This window comes from Antechinus flavipes, chromosome 4 (assembly GCF_016432865.1).
Source record: "Antechinus flavipes isolate AdamAnt ecotype Samford, QLD, Australia chromosome 4, AdamAnt_v2, whole genome shotgun sequence".
Lineage (NCBI taxonomy): Eukaryota > Metazoa > Chordata > Mammalia > Dasyuromorphia > Dasyuridae > Antechinus > Antechinus flavipes.
Genome location: NC_067401.1, coordinates 351315952 through 351343379, shown reverse-complemented (window position 1 = coordinate 351343379; position 27428 = coordinate 351315952). Strand labels below are relative to the sequence as shown.

The window sequence follows — 27428 nt, the reverse complement described above, 5'->3', positions numbered from 1 at the left end:
TAAAAGGAAGAACACTCATAAACAGAAGAGTTTCTGAGCCTTGAGATCATTCCTGAGCAGGGATCAGTTAATGACACGAGGAGTGTTTGAACTGGACAAGGAAGGCACATTCTAGCTGTCTGAATATTTGAAGGCCTTTCATATGAAAGGATTACATTGAAAACTAGCAAGAATGTTTGGGTTGCAGAGAGGAAAATTGGGCTTGATTTAAGGGAAAACTTCCTAACAATTAAAACTATCCATGAGTGGAATAATAAGATCCCAAGGGAGTCTCTGAGTCTCAAAAGCTTTATGACTGCATTTCAGGTATTCAATCATTTCCAGCTCCAAGAGGCTGTGATTTGGGGAAGTACAAAAATATATTCATGTTGGTTATTGGGAGGATCTCTACTAGATTGCAAGCTCTTTGAAAATAGGGTCTATTTTTTGCCTCTTTTTGTATTCCCAGCACTTAGTATACTTCCTGGCATATAGTAGATACTTCATAAAATTGTATTGAATTGAAATAATATTTGTAAAGCATTAAGCATAGTGGCTAGTTCATGGAAGATACTATCTAAATGCTAGCTATTATAATCATAATAATAATTCTTATTGTGTGGCAAGAGAAAAAATCCTAGTGCACATGTATATATGTTTATTCTTTCCACAGATGAGCAAGCTAGTGTTATGTTTATTTTATTTCTGTTTTTGTTTTGTTTTCAAATTCTTTCTTTTTTTTTAAGACAATTTTAAGATGCCTTTGATTTTAATATCACAGGTATTTCAAGATATAACTCCTCACTCTTATACCCTAGTATTAAACTCTTAACAAAATCACATTAACTAAGACAAACAATATAGTAACCTTGTCTTGCAGCCCAGCTAATAAAATGCTTCTCAGAGAGATCCAAATCCCCCTTAATATGAGAATCTTTGTCAGATGTGATCATTGTCCCAGCTCTGCCCCTAACTAGCCAGTAAACTTTGGTCAAGTGACCTCTTGATCTTTGCTTATTTTCCACTTATTTATGCTTGACCATGTAGCAATGTCACTAGAAAACTGGCCCTGGAATCAGGAAGTCTGGGCTTCAAATTCTGTCTCTTATATCTCTTAGCTAAGTGACCCCAGACAAGTCATTAACCCTGTTTGCCTCAGTTTCCTCATTGTTCAGATGAGCCGGAGAAGGAAATGACAAAACACTTCAATACCTTTACCAAGAAAATCCCAAATGGGGTCATGAACAGTCAGATGTGACTGAAAAAATAATTGAACAACAACAAAATATAGCTATAGTTTACTTAGAATCCTAGAATCATAGATCCAGAACTAGTAAAGAACCAAGGGGGCATATAGTCCAGACTTTCCATTTTGTAGGTGAGGAAACTAAGACCAAAATAGACTGAGAGATTTGTCTAAGGTTACATGGGGAGACAAATGGCAGAGATGAGATTTGAACCCAAGTCAGTTTACTAGAGTAAATTTGGCTCCAGTGGCAAAGAATAAATCTGGAATAAAATAGTATCTAGAAGAGTTACATTAGTGTCTTATATCTAACAGAGTGTCTAGAAGAGTATCCATTGTGGTAGGTAGCAGAGGGACAATAAGTTAACAACTCTTATAATCCAAGACAAACAACAAGCATATCTCTAATAAAGGTATATATTATATTTCAGTTTGTCTTCTGCCGTGATTGTAAAGAAGAGTACCATGAAGGGGAATGCAGCACCTTCTTTGAAGCCTCAGGATCATCAGCCCAGGTATACTAAATGAATGAATGAAAAAATTTAAAAGCATTATTAAGTCCTTAGAATTTATTAAGTATTGTATTTGTATTGAGTAGTTAGTATTTAATTGTTTAGGGATTTAGGACTTGTTTAGTTATTAAGTATTTAGGTACTTAAGTACTTACTCTAAGTACCAAGCTCTGAAACAGATACAGGCAAGCAGCAGAGTCCCTACCTCAAATATTTTACATTTTAATAAAGGAAAAACACACAGAAAAAAGAATGATAGCTAGAGGGAAGTATTTTGGATATTAGAGGTCATTGAGATGGTGATTGGAGTTCTGGGCAATTAATTGATATGTGATTTCCAGGAATAGTAATGTTGGTTAGATTACTGTTCTGAGAAAGAGGATTATCTTATATCAGTATTCTCAAGCAGGCTTCAAAAGCCTGGCAAACTGTAGTAGGAGCGTTAGCAAATCATGGATATTGGACTCCAAAATAATTGTTTGAGGGTGGTTAGGAACAATTAGAAGCTACATGAATGGCTTGTATTGGTCTCTTCCTCCTTGGGTGGTCTTCCCCAGGAATCATTCCAGCATTGGCAAGAAGTTACACCAGAATCTCATATATATATATATATATGACAACTTACAGAATTTTATTTGTTTGGGAAGCACAGGGAAAAGGACTATTGGACACTAGGAGATGGGGCAGAAGTCTGTAGAGGGGAAGAGAATGGTGGAGTAGAGGAAGAAAAGAGAACTAGTATGAGACTCACTGAACTAAAGTAATTTAAACTCTGGTTCCAGTTTCATAAGAATATCCTTTCCTTAGACTCCAAGACAAAAATTATTCATGCTTGTGAATGACAGAGAAAGTCTGTAAAAAGGATGAATACTTGAGAAATTTATAAATTGCACTTATTAGTTTATTAAACAAAAATCTTCTTCTTATCTTGATTAATACTTTTAGATAATGAAAGTGTTGATTGAAACTCATTATAAAAAGCAAGACTTATGGAACTGAAAATACATTTACATTTCCTAATTATTTTTAATTATGGCAAAAGATTTTTCTTAAGTATACCCAACTTGATATAAGAAAAAGTTTAAATTTGTAGTCAGAGCATCTTAGTTTAAATCTTAGCTCTGTGAACTCCTCAAACAAAATTCTTAACCTTCTTTGGGCCTCATGTTTTTCTTCTGTAAATTGAGGAGGTTGATATAGTTGTAGCCACATAACCACAGTACTTCAACTTTAGAACCGTCTGCCATTATCTTTAATCTAAATAAGAAGAGAAGAAAGTTTCCAAAACAAAGTTCATACTAAGAAAATTGGCCATATATCTATCAAGGATAAAGGATCCAGGAAGCAACTTACAAACAACTGCTTACAAACCTGAGACTTCCACTATTAGGGTCAAGAAAGTTGGCTTCTAGGGGCCCTATCCTGTAGCTTTCTGTGAAATTAAATATCACAAGTCCAGTGGATTTCTGATTCATCAAGTTCCCTACCAAAGTCTGGTACAGAAATCACTCAGGACTTCAAAAGACATCTGTAATTTCCTAGTGCTGCTGTTACTGTTTTCAGAAGGCTTTTCATGACAAATGGGTCACATTCATGCCAAAAATTTTCAGCCAGCATGCTTCATTCATGAAAGGCATACTTAAACTCCCTCTGCTGGAAAACATTTGTTATCTTAAAAACCGAAGAGGGAAAACATCCTCTTCTTTTTTTTTTTTTTTATTAATAGTTCTGAATGTCAGATTCAACCTTTCTCCTCTTCTTCCCCTCATCTTAAGATCAAAAGATACCTATATAATTACAGGAAGAAAAATGTTCTAAAAAGAAGATAAAGAGGAAGACAAAGGAGAAGAAAATGAAGAAAAAAATAATGAAGACAAAAAGGGGGATGAAAAGAAAGGAGGAGGAGGAGGAGGAAGAAAAAAGGAGTAGAAAGATGAAGGAGGAGGAAGAGGAGGAGGAAAAGGAGGAGAAACTTGAGCATTATGGGAAATTATTTGGAATCATTCAAAAAAAAGCAATTACACTTATCTCAATAATACTACTCCTAATCATATACTTTAAAGGAGTTCAAAGAGAAAGAGACCATCTTTTATACAAATTGTCCCCAGAATCTCAGTGCAATATTAATTGAGCTTAGAATTTACATGGCATATGAAGGTAATGGAAAAGAGTTGTACTGTAAGAAATGACATATAGGAAATATGTTTCAAAGATTTTTAAGTAATTGCACATGTATTAAATTGCTTACTGGCTTGAGGAGGGGAGAGTTAAAAGAGGAAAGGAAAAATTTGGAACTCAAAATCTTCAAAAATGAATGATGAAAGCTATCTTTATATGTGATTGGAAAAATAAAATGCTATTTAAAAAAAAGAAAGAAATAAATGACATGTACAAGAAATAGAGAGACCTGGGAAAACATGTGAACTAATGCAGACCATTAAAAAAAAAAAAAAGCAGAACCAAGAGACCCATTCATATAATCCATGCAATGATATGAAAGAAAACATTGAGACATCAGAATTCAGATTAATAGAATATGTAACAGTGATGATCAAGGAAATCCCTGGTTCCTGCACCACAGGAAATACTTAGGATGCAAAAGACTCACAGGCATGAATTAAGTACAGAAAACATAAAACATCTCAAATTGCCCATTGTGCTCATTATACTTCCCTTGGAAGGTAAAGACAACTCTGTGGGATTGCTCAACAAATAGTTCACATTTACCTAGGATCTACACGGCAGAACAACTTGTAAGATGCACTTCCTGGCTAGCTGGACTGCAGGATGCTCTTAGCAGTGAGCAGTCTTCTCCTCCAAGAAGTTTGTTTTATAGAAATCAGCTCCCAAAGGTAGATTATACCTGGTTTAAGAACTAAATATCTTTTGTACTCATGAGGTAGGCAGCAAAACTGGAAATAACCATTTCTTAGCATCTCTAGTTGCTATCCTATTCTTAGAGAAGGAAATTAAATAGCAGAAGATTCGTATCTAAGGATTCAGCTCACCAATGCATCTATGCTGTTGGAGGAGGGGAGTGGGAAAGAGAGAAGAAAATCTGTGGGCTGTCCTCCTAACTCCCATACCCCTATACTTGCCACCTAACCTTCTAGAAGTCACCAGAAGAAAAGGGGCCCCTCAAAGAAGAAGTGGAGTTTTCACAGCTATTTTTTAAAATAAAGAACTTTTCCCTCAAGAATCTATCCCTGTCCTAATGCTCAGTCACTAGTCATCTTCATGGAAACTCCCCAATCACTGGAAACCAATTAAGAATTGATTTTATCAACTCAACCAAGAACTAAAATGTGTGTGTACCCTAAGCCATTTGCAAATCATGAGTTCCCCTGATCACCCATGCTTAAGCTTACTTAGCCTTGAGATCAACAGGAAGATGATGAAACATCTTTGTTCCCTATTCTTGGTATAGAAGCAAAAAGTTACATAAACCATAAGCTGTGTCTGATAAGTTGGTTTATTTTCTTTAAATGTTTTGGGGTTTGTTTCTTTGTATAATAAGTGAGGGTTTTCTTGGAGGAGGTGAAGTTGGAGGAAATTGTTGAAAAACAATAGGGACATTAAAGACTTTTTTTTTTTAAGGACAGCAGACTCACAGAGTCAGGGATCCATTTTGAACTGTGTAAGAAGTTTGAATATAAATATGAGGACATATTATCATCAAAATTTTCAGAGAATAAATTTCAGTAACTAATTTTAAGAGTTATAAATATATCTATTACTTGTAGATCTAATTATTATAAATTATTTGTAAATTAAATGAGATAAATTGAAAAAATATTTGTTAAGCACTTCTCACAGTGCTTGGCACTATATATAAATGTTTATTCCATTCTACTTCCCTTCCTAATTATTTATTTTTTAAATATTTATTTAATTTAATTTAAATATTTAATTCAAAATATTTTATTTTATTTTAAGTTTTTATTTTCAACTTCAAATTCTGTCCCTTCTTTTACTTCTCTCCCTCACCCACTGAGAAGGAAAGAAATCCCATTTTATCCCATTTTATATATGAAATCATGCAAATCATGAAATCATGAAACATTATAGCCACGTTGTAGGAGGAAAGACATGAAACTTTTTTATTAATTTTTAAGCAAGCAAATTCTCATTGAGAGCTCCCTCTTTTCCCTTTTGCAAAGACGGAGTTGAATTAGACTATCTATATAGCCCTTTCCGTGACACATATAAAAGGAGTAAAACTTGTTCACTGCTGTTGACTGCATGAATTCAGCCTTTAAAATGACCAAATTAATGCCATTTAGTTATGCAGATTAGTCATGCAGAAATGCATGCTGAAATGGTCATACAGACTCCAAAAATTTTATATTTGAATTATTTTAGGAATTACCTGTCAAAGAAATTGCTCTTAAAACAGACCTTTTAGGGAATGTGTTTATCTAATACTAACATACTGAAATTTTTTACAGTATATATGGGCCTCTCAGCTTTGGCTATTAATAAATCATGAGGTATCAGACTGAATTATCATTTTCATAGCTACTTGTATTCATTTTGTCTTTGCTCAACATGATGTTGTTGAGTAGTGATATGTGATGTCTATGGATTCTTAGATCCTGAGAAGTTTGAAACCTCGTGCTCCATTATTATTGTTGGTCCAGGATTATATAGCCATGTGAAAATCTAATCAGTAGGTCATTTACCATTTATTTAGTGCCTCCTTTTTGTCAGTCAGTTACTGTGCTAAATTTTGAGGATACAAAGAGGAAAAAAAAGTTCCCAATCTAATCAGGGAAACAAGATACATACAACAATGTACAAACTAGATACAAACAGGAAAAACTGGGAGAGATCTCTGAGGATTGTTGTTATTCAGTCCTGTCTGATCCTCCATAAGATCTCCACTTGGGATTTTCATGGTAAAGACATTAGAGTGGTTTTCTACTCCCTTCTCCACCTCATTTTACAGATGGGGAAACTGAGGCAAACAGGATTAAGTGACTACCCCGGGTCACATAACTAGTAAGTGCCCTAAGCCAGATTTGCACTCAGAAAGATGAGCCTTAACTTTAAGGTTGACATTCTATCCACTGAACTATTAGCTGCCAGCCCTGAGGAAATGTATCAAGATTAAAGACAGCTGGAAAAAGTTTCTTGCAGAAGGTAAGATTTCAGCTATGGCTTAAAGGGAGCCATGGAAGCTGAAAGATGGAAAGGAGAAGAGAAAAAATTCCTGGCATTGGAGGACAGCCAGTGAAAACTGTCTGAGTTGTACTGAAAGAATACCTGGACACCAGTGTCCCTAGATAAGAGAGTACATGGCCTGGAGTTGGGTATAAGAAGACTAAAAAGGTGGGGAGGAATCAGATCATGAAGGACTTTTGAAAGCCAAACAAAGGATTTTATATTTAAATCTGGGAGGTAATAAATAGGGGATTAAGACTGATTTTTTTTAATCAGCCTTATATGTTATAGAGATGAAGAAAAACCTTGTTTAAAACAGATTATGTAATAAATCAACAGCGCACTATGTGCTAGAGAATTGAGAGAAGGGAGAGTTTTGATTTCAACCTTGGTTAGTTAGTTAAGGAAGGTTTGACAAAGGAGAGAATTGGAGTTGGGGCTTCCAAACACAATGTTTTCCTCAACCTAGATTTTCTGGCTACAGGTTTATAGGATCTGCTTCTAATTCTGTCTGAACAACCCTAGGTACTGGAGGCCTTTCTGGGTGACTATCTCCTGAGAGAAAAGGGGAATCATTTGTCTTTTTTTTTTCCTGTCATTTCCTCTCAAGGCAATTCCATAAAGTTAATTTGCCATGGGTTCCATATTTCAAGCAGTAGTATCCCTTGAGACTAGGGAATGAAAAAGCAGGAAATCAGCTTTATCAAATTAATTCTAACCTTAGGAGATCTAATGTAAGTTAGTAAGAGGACCCAGGATTTGGGATATTTTATATTCCCTCTAAGAGCCCCCCCAGTTTCTTAATTTGTGGATTGTGACCCCATATGAGGTGTTGTAACTGAATTGGGGAATACAAACTTATGATTTATTATCAGTAATATGTATCTATGTTATTGTATACCTGATTATACACCTATATCCTAGGGGTCACATAAAAATTTCTCAGGCAAAAATGAATAGTGAATGGAAAAAGTTTAAGAAGCCCTCCTCTAAGCCACTTTTAGATGGGTGATCTCTGTAGCTATGGGGGCACATCTTCATTCAACTGAGCTCTTTAAAGGAAAAGTACTACAACAGGCTTGTCAACAAATAAGAGCCTCCCCTGGACCTCAGAGCCTTGTCTATGTCCCCTTCTGTTCTGAAACTTTCTCATACTAACAAAGCACCTCATTAGCCCTCTTCTCTTTTTTTGCTTTCGATTCTGTTCACTTGTAAGGCTTCCCCCCTTTTAGTAATTCCTGACTACTCTCTCCTGGTCCTCCCTTTTAATACTGATCTATTTCAATTCTTTGATATCACAGAGCCCAGGCAAGGAAACCTCATTCCTCTTGGGACCCAATCAGCTTTTCACATCACTTAGGCTATTTGACCAAAAGCTTAATGCACTTTGTGATTAATGCTGTAATTTTTAAAAAGCAAACGAAGAAATTGGTTTAAAATGGGTTTAAAAAATTGGACAAGCTTTAAGTTGAAACTGCAAGGAGTCTGGGAATTCAGTGACAGAAGATCAATCCATCACAGACTAAGAGTCCAATTCCATGTGGTTATACTTGCTCTAGCCAGTAAGTTTTCATCCCCACAGTTTGATTCCTTGCATGTATTCTTTCTTGTGTTTTTTTCTAATAAGTAAACACTTGCTCTTATAATTCCAAATAAAATAGATTCATCCTCCTACAGATCTAAGGACAAAGTGTGCCTCTCTCAATTTAATAGATGAGTAAATTGAAACTAAACTCATATACATAATGGCTCAAGGGATTATGATTGTCTTTGGCAATCCATTCATTTGAAAAACATTGGATTAGTGCCCATTATGTGCACAGTACTGTGTTAGGTGCTGGGGACATAAATACAGATGTAACAAAAGTCCTGGCTCCCAAGGGGCTTATAGTCTAATTGGAGAGAGTAGCAGAGGTTATGTAATTAAATAGCTATGTTCTGAAGGAGGGTGAGATAAGCAGAAAGAAGAAAACCTTGCAAAGTATTTAGGGAAATCTGAACAGGGAGAGATCCACTTCACATAAAGCAAACTGGAGAAGATTTCTGGTGATTTTGGTGACTCAATCTTGAAAGATTAGAGACATATCATTAAATGGAAACAATAGTCTTATTTATTCCGTATATGAAAGATAACATAAGCAGAGGCATGGAGAAGGAAAAAGATGGAAAGAAAAGAGTCATTAAGTTTGGCTAGAATTAGATTAGTCCAGGCTCGACAAGTAAGTTGCAAGAAACACTTTACAAACTATAAAGTACTCTATAAATATGAATTATAACCATAACAGCTATTAGTAAGTAGTCATAGCAGCAGCAACAATAGTATAGGGGTCACAGTATGGGTAGCAGGCAGTAGTAGTAATACTGATAGTAATGGATTAGTAGTAGGAACAATAGCAGTAGCAGCAGAAATAGCTGGTGAGTAAAGCAGTAGTACTGGTGGTGGTAAGGCTGGTACTAATGATGTTATTAGTAGTGCAAGCAGTAGTAATAGTAGGGAAAGCTAGATGGCACGGGGAATAGAGCACTCTCTCTGGAGTCAGGAGGACCTGAGTTCAATTCCAGCTTCAGACACTTAGTATTTACTAGCTGTGTGGCCTTGGGCAAGTTACTTAACCCCAATTACCTCAGCAAAAAACAAAAAACAACCAAACAAAACCAGAAGTAGTAGTAGTAATAATAGTGATAGTAGTAGATTAGTAGTAGTAGGGTAGTAGTAATAACAGCAGCAGCAAAAGGAGTAATAGTGGTAGTGGTAATAATATGGTAGTAATAATAGAGATATATAACTGATAATTTTTAAATGAACAGAGGAGAAGGATAGAATGTAATAGGAGGTTAGAATGTAATAGAAACATTGATTTTGTATTCAGAAGATATGTGGTCAAGTTTTAGCTCTCCCAAAACGTAGCTGTGATACTATGGGTAAATCATTCAACTTCTCTGGGACTCAATTATCTTTATTAAACATTTCTAGATCCTATGGTTTTACCACCTGTATTTTCTTCTCCTTGTGCAGGCTATAATCCTTTAGTTTCCAGTGATAACTCTGCTTGTGTTCATGGTTTTAAGCAAGCCACCAAGGAAAAGCAGACCAAGTTCTCGTATTTGGAGTAAAAAGACCTGAGTTGAAATTCTGCCTCCATAAATTACTACTTTTGTTACCTCAGGGGAATCTACCTAACTTTTCTGGGTCTTCATTCCATTATGTGTAAAATGAGAGGGTAGGTTGGACTAAATCAAAATATTGGTACCTTTTTGCACTAAATCTATGATCATTTGAACTCTAGATGATTTTTAAGAGATTCTGTAATTAAAAAGTTAATCACCAAATGTGAGCCTCTACAAACTCATCGAGGCTAATCCTGGAGTATGTATGCAGACGGTTTCAAATTTGGTTGGACCTTCTTAAATTTGTGTTTCATTTAAATATTCTTTAAAAACCCATGGTAAAAAACCATGGTATATATGCCCTAAGAAGGAATTATTGTGAGATAGTTATTATTTTATTATTATTTGAGTAGAATGATACTTGTACACATATGACTATCATGGGAAATTGAAAACAGTATATGTATTATGTATGTTATTATGGACATTTGTTACTATTTCCTCATTTTTTAGAGGGATAAATGTCTGAAGATGAATTTTAACTAAGGTCCTTCTGACTCTGGGATTGGTGCTTTATCCACTATCCTGGACATTTCTTTAAACAAGCAAAACTATTCCATTAGACAATCTCAGGTCCTTTTCCTTTTGTTCTACTAACTTGAAATAGGTTCTTGCCATGTCATTGAGGAAAGGAAATGTACCCCATTTCTAATACTAGTCGTTTAGCTCCTTTTAAAAACTACCCTCACTCCCATATCATGCCTTTCCCTCCAAACACATCATCATCACTTTCCCATCCAAACACGACATTCTTTTCATAATTTGCTTTATGACCCAGGAAAGACATAGACTCACTGAAGTAGGGTAGGAAAAAAGACTGAAATGAGCACATTGGAATTCACTGTTCCATCTATTTAATGAGATGATACCTGTTGATTGAAATGATGCTCTGATACTCTGCAAATTCAATTCGATTCAATAATATTTATTAAATTCCCACTGTGTGCAAGGTCCTCGATAAAGTGTTCAAAGACAGAAGCAAAATTGTCTTTGTCCTCAAGGAGTTTGAGGGATATAACATAGATACAGTTAAATAAATACAAGATTTGACTACTGACTGGAAGAAATCAAGGAAGGCTTCATAGAGTAAGTGACACTTCAGTTGAGCATTAGATCAAGATTCAGAATTGAGAAGACAGTGTATTCCAAATATTAGAATGGCTTGTACAAATGCTTGGAGGCAGGAGGCAGAATTTGGGAAACAGTTGTTACTATAATTTGTCTGGAATGTAAGTATTTTAGAAGAATTAAAGTAAAATGAAGACAGATTGAGCAGGCAATAAATTCCAGGAATTTGTATTTTGTTTTAATGGCAATAGTCAATGGGGAGTTTTTGAGAAGAAGAATATGATTGAACCTAAACTTTAAAAAAGTCATTTTGACATCTGTATGGAGTACAGATTAGAAAGTAAACCAACTGGGAGGCTATTACAATGAACAAGTAAAAAGGAATGAAGGCCTGCAATATGGTGACTCTAAAAGTAGAGCAAGAAAATACTATATTTAAATATTAAAATAAGTGTAAATTTTAATGGAATTGACATTGGATATGGGGAACAAAGGAAGGGAAAGATTCTAGGATGACTTTGAGTTAAAATTCAGGGGACTGGGAGGATTGTAATATTTTCAACCAAAATATGTAAAGTTAGAAGATAAATGATTTTTAAGAAAAGGTGAATTCTACTTGAGATGTGTTGAGTTTGAGAAGTCCAAGATATTCAAGTAATGTGCATCATGCAATTTGCTATGTGGGATTAGAATTCTGAAGAGAATTTAAAATTGCATGAATGAATTCAATAATCATCTGCATTTAGATGACAGTTCAATGTGAAGTGATGAGATTATTGAGAAAGTAGAGGAGAAAGAAGGCTCAAATTAAGTCTTGAAGGATGATGGGTAGGATAGATTCTAACTATAAAATTTAAAATTAAAATTAGGGTCAGCTTTAGATATAGAGTTAATTTAGCAATTAAGGAAGAATTGGGATATTTGGAAAGTGAAATTGTAATAGAAATTTTAATGAAGCCAGTTTGGGAAGTGAGCGTGGGATGTCTTGATAAGTAGAGGCAATAAATATAGACAATTTCCCCCAGGATTTTAGCAATGAAAGGAGAGATATTAAATGGCAATTTGAGGAGGTGAGTGTACTTTCAGGGAAGTATAGGTTTTTTTGTTTTGTTTTGTTTTTTGAAAAGGAGAAAGAGGATAAATGAAAAAAAAAAAGAAAGAAAATTTCCATTCACTCAAGTAAGGGCTCACATTTTTTCTCAGCAAATATGATATTTAGATAATATGTATAGCATAGATAGTATAGATAATCCGTACAGCAACTACAAAGAAGAATGGGAAAAGAGTATTATATATAAAACATAAATTTCTATTTTATATAGTTTTTTAATCTGTGATCATTTTATTATGCTAATTTCAGAAAAGTCCTATTTGTCTATGTGTCCCTTTGAACTTTTTTTTCTGCTCATTTTTATGTCCTCTAATGATGTTTTCTTTGGGGAGGGAGAAATATCACTATCATTCCTCCTCTCTCCCACTCCCAAATTCTATCCCAGAATAAAAAAACAAAAAACCCTTCATTTTAACAAATATATGCCACCATATCTATATCTATATCTATATCTATATCTATATCTATATATCTATATATCTATCTATATCTATATCTATATATCTATGTATCTATATATATCTATATATCTATCTATATCTATATCTATATATATGGATATATATATATATATATATATATATATATATATATATATATGTGCGCCAATTCTTATTGATAACTGGGTCCCCAGAGTGTGGCTACTTAATGTCCTCTTGGGGCTAAAGCAGTAGCCCTGAAAGGCTGAGGGTTATCTTTTTTTTTTAAGTTTTTGTTTGTTTTTGGCTAGGCAATTAGAGTTAAGTGACTTGCACAGGGTCGCACAGCTAGTAAGTGTTAAGTGTCTGAGGCTGATTTGAACTCAGGTTCTCCTGACGTTAGGGTTGGTCCTCCATCTACTGTGTGTGGGTTATCTTTTGAGTGCTATAATTCATAAATCCCCCTGTTGTACTTCCTCTCTCCACCCAATTATCAGCTGATATCATTCAATCATCCAGACTCAAGTAGGACTTAGGAATTAGTAATTTGATAGACTAAGAACACTTCATACAAAATATTGCCTCTTTCAAAAAAAAAAAAAAAAAAAAAAAAAGCCTGTTGCACATTCTTCCACAGGCTTTGCAAAAAGCCTGTGGGAGAAAGAAGACTCAAGTCTAAAGTATATTGTGGCAAAGTGATAACATAGCTTGTGGTTGTTAGAAATCTTTTTCTCCCTTTTTGTTATGTTCAAGAAATTCAATTTACATCTCAGTCCTGAAGAAGAACAATACCAGAAAATGTTCAAATTACTGAACAATTGTGCTCTTTCATATAACTGCATGGAGCAGTTTCTATTGGTTAATGAGTTTGGAAACCAAAGTGCAAAGGGTTAAGAAATGAGGAAGGAACAGGGAAGAAATCTTTTCCTTAGGAGTTGAGCTGTGAAGGGGATCGGGAATGTGGAATGAGAGTGGGGAAATGGTGGGATCAAATAAAAGGCTTTTTTAAGGATGAAAAGGTCCCAACAAGTCTGTAGCCACAAGAGAGGAGCCAGTAGGCAAGGAAAAATTAAATATTAGAGAGAGAAGGGTTGACTGAGGAGAAAACTGAAGAAGACAAAGTAATTATATGAGTCCTGGGGAATTTTTTTTTAAATGCTTCCTATATTTATTTGAACAGTACTGCTAGAATTGGACAGATTAAGAACCCCTCTAAAGATGTTTCTGCAGTTTTTTCCATTGACATCCATAAAATTTTTATCATCGTTAGGCAATTTGAAGGAAGAGGAGACAGGAAAAAAAGCAATAAGAATAAAAAGAATTTAATATTTCTATAGTGAAATTTCTTAGGTAACTCTTCTCTCACAACCTTGGGACTCGCATTGATGCAAAACACACTTTTCTCCATTTTGTAAATGAAAAAACTAAGATTCAGAAAGGTTGTGTCGCACCTATAGTTAATAAATGGCAGAGATGGGACATCTGCCTTCACAACTATGTTCTCCCCCAGTACTCTATGCTGATTATGAATCATGGAATTTCTACCTTCCCCCACTCCAAGGATGAATTTTTCCATCACAACTTATACAACTTCACAAAGTTGGAGCTATGAGGTGTAATAGCCATCTAAAAGGTGGAAAATAACGCCTCTTTTCTCTATGTTCCTTCATATGGAATCTGTGTCTCTTTATCCACCAGTCCTCATGTCCTAAAATCTGCCCTAAACCACATTATAATTTTCTCCAGGCATCAGAATTCATAGTTTGAGAGCTATCCACTAATCGTCAGCAAGATTAAACATCTTGGTTATTTAGGAATATTTCTACTGAGTCATCTTTTTATATCAACAGAACTGGGCTTTAATGGGCAAATTCAATGCTTAAATATTAGACTCTGGTTAAGTATTTATCACAGGTAGTACATACAGCTAAATAGGATCTAATTACTATGCAGAATCTTCATAAAGAGCAAGTATACCATTCTTAGCTTGTTATTCAGTCACAAAGGAAAAATGTCAAGTGAACAAGTGCTCAGCACAATTCCAAAGCAAAGATAATACATGGAAAGAATTCTTTTAGAAGTCAGAATATGAAGAATTGTAGGTATAGAAGATTACAAAGGAGGACAGAGGGGAAGAATTAGGGGGAAATTGGAGATCTTTTCATACCAGTTCTCCTAGAACTTGTATTTGCCCCTTAAACATAAATCTTCTACCATCAGAAATACTTCCTTGCCTTTCAATCTACTTTCTTCTTTCTCTTAACTGTCACTCTAGAGACACACAGTTTGAGAAAAACTCGGTAAAGTTTTGTTGACTGTATATGCCTTTGTACTGTGACTCACTTTCTTTCTGAGAGATACACCATGATAAAATAAAGAGAACAAGACTTGAAGTCAAGAAGATAAATCTTGTCTTAGAAACTTAAAAAGCAAGGGCAGGGAGGGGGAGGGGGGGGCGGTTAGAGATTGGAACACAAGGTTTTGCAAGGGCTAATGTTGAAGAATTGTCCACATATATGTTTTGAAAAATAAAAAGCTTTAATTAAAAAAAATTTTAAAGAAACTTAAAAAGCTCCAAGTTATTCTTAACCTCTCAGTCCCGGTCCCACATTTTTTAAATGAAAATAAGGTAGCACCTCTCTCACAAGGTTGTTATAAGAATTAAATGAGGTGTGTGTATACATATGTATGTTTATACAAACACATATGTGTACACACATATGTAATATATACACGTGTGTGCACACTATATACTTACACATGTATGTATGGACATGTGTGTATTACACTTTGCAGATCTCAAAGTGCTATAGAAATGCAAGCTACTATTATTATTATTTCTACAGTATGGCCAGGATTGTGCTGATAAATGTTTAACTAGGTCTCCAGGAAGAAAAAATACACGACACATTTTTTAGTTTAATATGCATTATTAACATTTTCTTCATCACTTTCTTAAATCTATACAATCAACAAAACAGTAAATGTATTCCTGATTTGAAGCATTTGCTGATTTTCAAGATGGAAATGCTCATACTAAAAAATTAGCAATCTACTTATTTAAGCTGGCTAGAGCACACTCATGATAAGCCCCTATTCAGAGCAGACTCCTCCACCCTGATTCTCTTTTTACTCAAATTCTAGAATACATCATGAAGAACTGACCTGATCTGTTAGATTCTATATATTCTCCTTATCAGGTTTTTAGGATCTCAACCAGAAATCTACCCAAAGACCATACCTGCCTGCCCCTCCAAATTCTTCCTGGTTTTTTTCACCTCTACAAAGTTGTACTCTTTTCTAAAACCAGGGTTGGTCCTCGTTAATGCTGTAAAGTAGGCAAAATTTGTCTCTGGTATCTACTTTCTTTGTAGAAGGTGTCAGGGCTGCTCATCTACCTTTAGTATCTACCTAGCACTCAACTTTCATTGCGGCTGTAAAAAGCTATAGCATGTGCAGTGGCCATACCCTGATAAACTACTTGTTAAACGGATTGAAGGTAGCCAACCAGCATCAAAATCATCAGTGAGTTAGGGAAATGTCTATTCCAAGCATGTGAAGACTCCCTGCAGCAAAATGAGCAGATGAGAATAATTTGTTCCAACAGTCTTGAAGGCAGCTGAAGGTGGTATGAAATGCTTACAACTTGGTCAGACATTGAAGAATTAATGTCATCCACTACATCTCAGGCCACTGCCAGTTATCCTGACTTTTCTCCTATCACTAGACTTTGATGATTCTGGAAGATAAAATGAGACTGATGACTTTGTGCAACTTTGCCTCATTTAAATTCAATTTACACATGTGGAGACAGCACCACGTAATGTTATCAGAGCTCTTTGAAAAGGACACATGGACAGCAAATAACTGTATGGACATGTATACTTATTTTGTATTTAATTTATACTTTAACATATTTAACATGTATTGCCATCTGGGAGAGAGTGGGGGGGGGAAGGAAGGGGAAAATGGAACAAAAGGTTTGGCAATTGTCAATGCTGTAAAATTACCCATGCATGTAACTTGTAAATAAAAAGCTACAATAAAAGAAAAGGAAAAAAAAGAAAAGGACACATGGGTAACTCTATCCTTTTCTACAATGGCCTTGTGCTGCTTCTAGGCTATCTAGGAGTCTTTAGCCACATATACAACAATTTTCAGAAGTTACGTGTCATCCCTGACCTGAGATGCTACCTATAAAACTGTTCCCATGAATTCTGTGGCATGCCTACAGCTATGTTTCCATCACAAGTCATATTCCTTAGAATCTGGCTTCCTAGAAAGCAGGCCAACTTCTTTATTCTACTTTACTATACAGAGTCAGTGAATAAAATATTACAACTTAATAAGTGCTTTCTCATATTTAATTGATTCCAGTGATACAATGATGTAGCCTGTGAATCTGCTGACAAAGGACAAACCTGAGAAATCTTTCCCTAAATACAAATGTGCCTTTATAGTTTAAATGATGGATATCATAAATACATTTGGTCTGATGGAGTAAAATTACTTGAAGAATTATGTGTCTATAAAAATTAATTTTAGTTAATTCAATTAATCCAGGGAATATTGATATAGCCCTTTATATTTTATAAAGGCTACATGTATCATCTACTTCACTTCTCCAAATGATAATAGAGTAAGTGCAATTACTATTTACATTGTTTACAGTGGAGGAAATCTAGGTTAAGAAAAAATAAGCAATTTACCCAGGTCCACACAATTAGCTAATATCTGCTAGAAGCAGGATTAGAGCTCAAGTGTTTCTGATTCTTCTTACAGCATTCTCTCCAATCCACTCATTGATTCTCTTTCATCTTTACTTTGTTTAAAAAGAAACTCTATCCACTGGATATCCTTGGTTTCTAAACAAATCTACCCAAAATTCCCAGTTCGGAAAGAAAAAGGAGGGGGTTGCACAATTCACTCAATACAGCAGGTGGCGATATTTCCCTGAAGGAAAAAAAATTGCTCTCTTCCCCAGAAACTAAAAATTACTGCAAAAAGGGGGGAAAAAAAGACAAAAGAAAAAACTAAATGAGATCCATTTTCCAGCCACTCGCATTTGTCCTAACCCCCAGAGGACTTCAATACATCCTACGCTGTAATCACTGTAAGAACAGTTCTATGTAATCACTTTTCTAAATCAAATAGAATTTTAATAAACCAAGAGCCTGTCACTAGGCAAAATAAATCCTTCACTCAAGTGACATTTTAAAAATGAAAAAAAAGAATAACATATCACTTGGAGGGAGAGCATTCAGAGAATGTGTGGAGGGGGAGAGAAAAAGCAATCATCTATTCTTTACCTCTCATTCAAACAAGCAGCTGCCACATGTAAGCTGGGAGCAGTGATGCATTTAAAACGATCACCATTTCTCTCCAACTTTTCATTTCAAACCCTTTCAATAAGTATTCATTGAGTATCTACTATATGCCCATCACTGTAGTGAATGCTGTGAGGAATATGAAAGAAGCATATGCCATCATTCTTGCCCTCAAACAGTTTACACACTTGTTGAAAACAGAAGTCTAATAAACACAAAACAGCTTATTTTAAAACCAGCTCCCTAAGGATTGATGCCATGATTGGTGAATTCAGTGTAGGAAAAATCAGTGACTTAATGGTTGCCCATCAATAGGAGAATGACTAAACAAATTATACTCTGTGAGTGTAATTATACCATAAGAAACAATGACTCTAAACAGTTTATAAAAATATGTTAAGATTTGTATTAAGTGATGATACTTGGAAAAAGCACAAGCAAAAGAACAATGTCCATATGTAAAAGGTAGAATTGAAGAGCAATGAAATTAATGAATCTGGAGAAGGAGAGGAGAAATAAGTTAGAAAAACAAAAGCCAATAAATATGAGCCTTACTAAAGTTATGTGATCATGAACAAGTTATTCTCTTTGAGCCTGAGTTTGCTAAGCTATAAAACAAAAGTGATCAAACTTAGGATATTTGCCTCCCATGGCTGTTATGAGGCTTAGGTCTTTGTGAAGTAGGAGGCATTATGGTGCAGTAGAAGAGTGTTGGATTTGACATCAGGCCTTATTAGCTGGATCAGTCACTTTATCTCTCTGGAACTCAGTTGTTTTTTTGGTTTTTTATTGGACCAACTATCACCTCCTCTGGTTCAGGGACTGGATGTACCTTCTACCTTCTCTACTTTGTCTCACTGGGTAAAGCTCCAGTTCTAAAGTTTTGATCCGATGATTCTATAATAAGTACTTTGCAAACTTTAAAATGATGACCAAATGTCAATTATAACTAATATAGTGTTTTCAGGGCATTTTATACGTAGTAGGCACTAAAATGGACAATTTGTATATTGTGCATAATAGACAGCTAGATGGCAGAGAGTTAGGAAGGCTCATCTTCATGAGTTCCAAACCAGGCTCAGATACTTACTAGCTATGTGACCCTGGGCAAGTCACTTAACTGGGATGGGCAAACCATTCCAGTATCTCTGCCAAGAAACCCCCAAATGGAATCATAAAGAGTCAGACATGATGGAGAAAAAGAACTGAACAAGGCCCTTAAAAGTAATAACTTGTATTTTACACAAAATAGACCTTCAGAGGAGATAGCCTGTATTTCACACATAGTAGATACTTTAAAGGGACAATCTGTAATTTGCACATAGTAGGATGATTTCTATTTATAAGTGCCTGTTGGATGCAAGATACCGTGATAACATCAAAATACTTATATCGTTGCTCTTTAGTTGTGTTTGCATCTTTGTGACCCCATTTGGGGTTTTCTTGGCAGAGATCCTGGAGTGGTTAACCATTTCCTTCTCCAGTTCATTTTACAGATGAGGAAACTGAGGTAAAAAACAAGTTTAAACAACTTGCCCAGAATCACATAACTAGTAAGAGTTAAACGCAGATCTTCTAGACTCCAGGCCTGGTACTCTATCCACTATACCACCTACCCATTCTACAATAATTATAATTGACTTATATCTTTAAGATTTGCAAAGTACTTATTTCAGAATCATTACACAGAGTAGTAATGAGCTTTAAGTTTTATTTATTTATTTATTTTCAGTAGTAATCTATTTTCCAAATACATGTAAAGAGTCTTCACCATTCATTTTTGTGAGACTGTGTTGCAGATTTTTATACCTCCTTCCTTTACTTCCCATCTCCCCAAACAATAAGTAATCTGATAGAGGTTAAATATGTGCAGTTCTTTTAAACTTATTTTCATATTTGTCATGTTGTGCATGGAAAATCAGATCAAAAGGGGGAAAAACACAAAAAAAACCAAACATACAAACTAAAGAAAAAAGGTTAAAATACTAAGCTTTCATCATATTCCGTCTCCATAGTTTTCTTTCTGTGGATGCAAATATCATTTTCCATCCTGAGTCCATTGGAATTGTCTTGAATGGCTGCATTGCTGAGGAGTTTTACAAGTTTAAAACTGCTCTAAGTTTTTGAGGATACCCTCTATTTGTTGAATGGTAGTAAAGTGACAACAGCAGAAAAAGAAAGTTAGAGAATTGAATTGAAATGTTAGCTCTTTAGCTCCAGATTTGCAACATGTGGCAATAATGTGATTGTTCATTTTGCACCAATGTACCATTCATTAATTTTCCTTAGAGAGAGAATGCTTTGCCTAGAGATGTTACTTGGATTCTTATTTAAATGTGTTTCTGTCAGTCACATTCATGATGAACATAATAATTTCCCATAATTACTGATCCAAGTTGGATATGAACTAGATACCTAAAGTCTTAATCATTTATTAAGAATTTTTTGTGGTTGTTCAGTCATTTTTCAGTCATGCCTGACTCTCCATCATCCCATTTGGAGTATTCTTGGCAGAGATAATCAATGGTTTGCCATTTTTTTCCTCCAGCTCATTTTACAGATAAGGAAACTGAGGCAAACAGGGTTAAGTGACTTGCCCAGAGTTACACAACTAGTGAGTGTCTGAAGTTGAATTGGAATTTACAAAGATGAGTCTTCCTGACTCCCAGCAGTCTATCAACTACACCAACTAGCTGTTTCTTTATTGAGGAGTGAAACTACCTAACTTTTCTTACTTTAGGCAGGTAGATTGCTTACTAGATAGAACACTGAGCCTGGAATCAGGAATAAATGTGTTCAAATAATTGAGTCTTAGAAAATTTATTTTATTTTTCATTTATTTAAAACTAAATATAAAGTAAGAAAAAAACAAAATAAAATAGAAAGACACAAAAGGGAAAAAAAAAAAAAACCATTGTCATGGTCATGTGCCAGGGTCTTAGAATATTACTAGCTGTGTTACCTCCTGGACATGTCACTTAACTTCTGTTTGCCTCAGTTTCCTCAACTATGATACAGGGATAATAATGGCACTTCCCTGACAGGTTGTCATGAAGATCAAATGAGATGATATTTATGAAAAACTTAGCCTGGCACTTAGTAGATGCTTTATAGATGCTTGTTTTTGTGCCCTTCTCTACTCAAATATACATCCTTCCCCTATCTTTTGATTTGGGACAATAACAGTTTAAAAAAAAAAAAACACTTCTAATAAAAGGTACTTATACTAAAAACTTTACTGCTTAATATTGGTGCTTCCTTTTTTTTTCATCCATTGCAAAATAGGCGTTTATTATTTGGGGCAATTAGAGGTCCTAGACAGCACAAAATTTGGAGTTAAGAAGAAGCAAGTCCAGATTCTGCATTAAATTTATATTAGCTGTGTGATACTGACTAAATCCTTTAACCTATCAGTTTTCTCATCTGAAAAATGGGGGAAATAATTACACTTATTTCACAAGGTTGTTATAAGGATCGAAGAATATAAAGCATTAAATGCTTTTCATACCTAAAAAAACTATTATTGTTGTTATTGCTATTATTTAGCTAGGATGTGCTTATATATTTTTTCCATGTGTAAGATTCGTCATCCTAAACATATGTTGCTTTGTCAACTCCTCTGCTACATGCGGTGTCTAGAACACAGATGGTAGTCTCAGTCGTAAGTGTCTCATGATAGCCTTCCAAATGCTCTCCTTTCATTTTCTGAAGAGACTGAGTGGGCCCTTAGAAAAGGCAGGGTAGCCTCTGGTCGGTCTTGAGCACTAGGGTCAGAATCTCAGTCCTCCCACCACTTTTCTATTCTTGTATTTATTAGAAACATGATAGTGATGCTTCCAGGAATCTTGAGCCAATAGAAAAACACAGTTGGAAATGCATAAGGTTCCTATTAACACCATAATGGACATATGAAGAATATTCCAGTTTCACGCAAAGATAATGCAATTTTCTAACTCACCAGTGGGAGGCGTGCAGCTCACAGGGAGTTAACCATCCAGTTCCCTCAGTCAAAACATCTGTTTCATCTGTTCTACATGTCTGCCCCCGGGTTTCCCAGGAGGCCCGTAGAATTGTGGAAACTAGTCTTTGCCGAGGCTGTCGATTTCAGTAATTATGCATCAGTGTCTAATTACTGCCACAAGCATGTACCATGTGGGTATTTAATTTTCATGTGAATGGTGAAATTTTAAAACCCAACTTTACCTAAAAGGATTTCTGTCTGAATTAGGTCAACTCTATCATGAAAGATTAGATTCTCTAATCATGTTTAGAAAATGAATGCAATTTGGATTTTAATATTATAATACTTGTCTAATTACTACACAGTCAAACAGATGTCTTATCTAATTTATACCTCAATACTTGAGAGACATGATTTTGCCACTCCCTCCAGTGCTCTACCAGCACAGATTGCAGGCAACATACACTCACTCAACCTCCTCCCACACATGCATTTTAAGAGATTATCTTGATGAGTTAACTGGGCTGTGTCCCTCCCTCCATTAAAAATTTTTTTTTTACTCACACAGTGGTCAGTCTTCTCATGGTGAAACTCTTCAAATGTGACTCGGTTTGTTCTCATAACAGACTTATAGTCCATAACATTAGAGGACTTGCCAAAATTACCATATTACCTATTACCATAGCCTTTAAAAATCTAGTCACTTGTACAATTTTTTATGGCATGGAGGTAGGAATTTCATGGAGTACATGATATCTAAAGTAAGAAAAAGGCTCTAGAATATATAGAACAATATATATATATATATATTCCTAGAAATAATTCCTAGAATATTTCCTAGAATAGTTTGCATAGTTTAACCCTCCTTGGGATTTGAAGTTGCCTATATTTTTAAATGAGGTTCAGAGCTGATCTAAGCAGCTCTCAGTCTCTTCAATTAGCTCAGGCCACTTCCCATCTTTTTATATATCTCTTACCCCAAAATTCTGAATGTTTTCATTGAAGGACATAGCAATTCTTTGACCATACTCAGGTCAATGCATGAGCCTGCTGTGGCACTTTGAAGGGATCACATGTGGATTTCCACATTTATTACAAGAGATTAGGGTCTTTCTAATAGTTAGAGCTGTCCAAAAGTAGACTGAACAGCCTTGGAAGTTAGGTTCCCTCTCATTTGAGATCTTCAAGTAGGGAATGGATGACCAATTGTTGGAAAATTTTTAAGAGTTTGATATTTGAAATACAAGGTAACATTTGATGGCCATTGAGGATCCTTATAACTCTAAAAATCTCTCATTCCAGAATGCCATGAAGTGAACTAAAAGGAGAAATCCTCCTTTTTTCCCTAGTTTAGTAAATGAGTAAGAAAGAAATGTTCAGTCATATAGAACTAGAAAATGATAGGTTTTACTGTCACTGAGCCACTATGATATAAAGAAATTGGATCATTTGTAGTGAGTTATCAAAGACCATCTCATTATAAAACTATTATCAATAAAACTTCAGGAGAACAAGCTACTGCTCTCTAGTTTTATAATTCAAGTTAGGCATATATATCCAAGACTAAATAGAAGACTTTTCAATTATCCATTTAATTCTTCAGGTAAAAGTTAAATTGTTAAATCTGATAAATTGTGCATGACTATCTAGATTTGTTTCACGTGGATATCATCATCATCAAAAATCATGTTAACTCTGTTAATATGTGGCACTGTTCTAATCTCAGTATAGAAATATTTGGTCATGGTCTTTACACTCTAGGACTTTTCAATTACAGATTTTGAAAGAGTGATTTAGACCCTGAAAATTGGACAAGCAGTGGGAGAGACAATCTGCCCAAGATTTCATTAGTCACTTGGTCATACAAAAGCTTCTGAGGTACCTTGCTACCTGTCATTCATGTGTATCCCATCCAATGGACTTGGAAGAAATGCTAAAAACTTGATTTTGATGCTAATAGGCTTCTGGACTTAATTTTCAATTAGTCTCTTTTCCTGAAAGAAAAAGCTCTTAACAGTGTCAAATACTACAGAGATGATGTGAATGATTCCAAAAGCTTAAGCTCTGGTTTTTGCCTTCCTTCTACCAAAAGTATGCTCTTGCAGGTCACCAGTGACCTCTTACGGGGTTAAAGAACAATTGAGTGGTAAGAAAGTAGAATTAGGAGATGACTCTTGTAAAGAGTAGGACCAAAAAAAAAAGAGAGAGAGAGAGAGAGAGAGAGAGAGAGAGAGAGAGAGAGAGAGAGAGAGAGAAATGGGATGCCTCCATTTTTTACTCCCCACTCCCTTTTTGACTCCCTGAAATCTGTTTTCCCCCTCAAATTCCTATTCAAATCTTCTCAAAAGCCTCTCAGCTAACCTCCTGATCCTCAAGTCTAAAGGTCTATTCACTATCTTCATTATCCTTCACTTCTCTGCAGCATATATATAGCTAAATGCCTCTTTGAAATTCTCTTCGTGACATTCAAAGTTCTGCTTCTCCTACCTCTCTGACAGAGCCTTCTCTGCCTTTCTTGTTGGATCATCTTCTATCTTCCCATCCTTAAATTTATATACTCCTCAAAGTTTTACTATTAACCTTCTCTCCTTTGTCTATATTTGGCCTCAGTGATTTTATCCATTCCAATGCTTTCAACTGTGATCTCTACATAGTTGGATGCCAAATCTGTATTTTCAGTCATAAATTCTTCCCTAAGCTCCAGTCCTGCATAGATAATGACTAGAGTTAATTAGCTTGCTCCCCAAATCATCTCTATTTTCCTGACTTTCTTATTCATATTAATAGCATCACTATTCTCTCAGAAAACCCAGTCTTAAAATTTCAAACACATACTTTTTTTTGTTTCCTCCATCTGCCTTGTCCCTACCTCATTTTCTAGAATCCTATTATTCCTTTTTCACCATGGATGTCACATATATTTGTATAATACATACGCACACAAATATTTATTTCCTTTTTTACAATGATTGTCACATATATGTATATATGTTTTATGTGTGTATTATATGTATATGATTCTTAGGACACACAAATTCTTAGGGCAATTCATACTTTATAGCTTTAGAAATATAAATGTTAAACTTACAAAAACATTTGGAAGCCTAATTACTAAAAAAAATTTAAAATATTGATGTGTTTAATTGATTTTTGAACTTTGTAAAAAAAAAACTTTCATCAATAGCTACCCAGTTCCTATATTTGTGTACATGTTGTTTCCCTTGATGAAGCAATGAGCTCCTTAAGAGCAAATTCTGGTTTATTTTTCTTGTCACTTCCAACACCTAGCACAATACTTGGCACATAGGCATTTAGTATATTGATAGTTTGATTTCACTTCTATAGCACTATTTTCTGTAATACCATATAACATAATTTAAGTCAAACATTGTTATCTGAAGTATTCAGTGTCATAAAAACAGTGGTTTGCAGAAGAAATGAAAACAAAATAGAAGTGTGAAACTTCAAAACATCCAATCACTAGATTTATAGTTGTGTTTTCATGGTGCCAGGCTTTATGTCTCCATGTTACTAGAAAGTAATTTTTGTTTTGCAGAACCTACCTATAGCACTAATGTAGCAATCAGGCTCACTCAGCATATAATGAGGGAAAAATACTTTCCATGAGTTATTATAAAGCCTTAGATGGAATGAGAAAGAAAGCAATAGGCCTTGTCATCAAGTCCTGAAGTTTAATTTCAAGGATAACTTTTTCTGGGAGGTAATATTGTCAACATCCCTAAGGCATGAGCTCTCTGTCACTGAAAGTCATCAAGTGAATCATGAATGACCATCTCTTAGGAACATTGACAATGGAAATATTTTTCAAATATATGAGCTAGAGTATGATCCATCAGTTATAGGTTTTAGGGAGTCTTTGAATTTTTTTCATAGACTACCAAAGCCCTCATGCTGTAGCTACTTACGTCATTATTTCAATAGAGCTGCAATTTCCTTGACATGTAGATTCTCCTTCTACTAGTGGAGATTATAACTCATTCCTGTCTTCTTATCTTGTGTGACTTATCTCTCTTATCCCATAAGTCCTTCAACATGGAATAAATCCTCTATAATTAGCAGTTAAGATTGGAATTGCAAATATCCTTAGAAAAAGTTATCCTTGAATTTAAAATTACACTAGGTTATAAATAATTGATGTCTGAGCCTTTTACAAAAGTAGAATTTTTAATAGGAGAAATGCACAAAACAGGTGAAGAAGGAATCAAAGGGATAGTGAGGGAAGGCACTAGGAGGTCCAAATATACATTTCCTTGTTTCATAATTTTCTTGAAGACATTCTCTAGAGCAAGTATTTGTTTAACATGTTGGTCTGTGTGGGTGGATATATCCAACATCCATTTATATATTAATTATATATAGCCACTAGATCCTTTTTCTTAAGTATTAGGTAATTTGACCCAAAAATTTTATTTTTCTGTCATAAACAATAAGATACTTAAATAAAATTTTTGAAATAATAATTATTAAAATATCTCTTATTATGTCTTTTTCTCCTATCCAAATCTATACCCAGTAAAGGGCAAATGAGTCTTTGCTCCAAAGCACCATTCTCTTGGGAAAGGCACTTTTCATCCTATATTCACTCCAACTGTCTACAATAGGACAATCATTGTCTCCCTCACAGTCTTATAGAGCATGAGGCACAATTGTCCCTGGCTACCAACCCCAGGGTCCCATCACTGTGATGCTTTCTCTCCAGAGGCGTACTTTACCCCACCTCCTTGGAGCAAGGACTGGGATTTTTAGGGGAAGAGAAGCCACTTCCTTTAAGAACATCACTACTAATAGACCAAGATGATGGAGTACTAGTAGAATGTGCACCCTGCTGAATTCTCCCAACATTCCCCTATAAGCAATTTAAAAATAACTCTTCAAATCAAATTTTGGAACAGTACATCCAGTAGAGATCAGAGCAAGATATTTTTCCATCCTAGTACTATTTAGGAGGTTAGCAGGAGAGACCTGTAACACTGGGCTGGAAATAGTGATTATTGTATAAGTTGTTCTTCTGGTTCTGATGATCTGCCTCAGTTCATACGAGTCTTTTTTCTCTGAAACCATCCATTGTCATTTCTTGTTTTGCAACCATATTCCATTTCATTTATTTATTATAATTTGTTCAACTATTTCCCAATTGAGGAACAGTTCTTGAGTTAACGGTTCCTTGTAACTACACAAAGGGTTACTACAAAAAAAAAGTATAATCCCAAAATAATTCCCATATTTGCCATAACTTTTCACTGTGTTTGTATTAAACAGGTTTTTCAGGACATGGATTCTATCTAGGATAAATCTCTTTAAAGTGTCATGATATGTAGCATGAATCTATAGGGTGTTATTGCATTTCATCTTTATTCAAGAATTGAAGTTGTTTTTATCAATGTTTATCAGAAATGTCCATCCCCTCAAAGGGGACAAGACTTCCAGGTCCTCTGGAAATTAAAAAAAAAATC

The 27428-nt window shown here is 35.0% G+C and overlaps 1 protein-coding gene across 1 annotated transcript in view; it reads left to right on the top strand.

Annotated features, from left to right (window-relative positions):
• The window catches only part of PRKN (parkin RBR E3 ubiquitin protein ligase), a 1934491-nt gene that overhangs the window by 1890673 nt on the left and 16390 nt on the right, over nt 1–27428 (top strand). The window contains exon 10 of the mRNA XM_051998070.1: nt 1657–1740. Coding sequence (XP_051854030.1) covers nt 1657–1740 — 84 coding nt within the window. The remainder of the gene's footprint in view (nt 1–1656; nt 1741–27428) is intronic.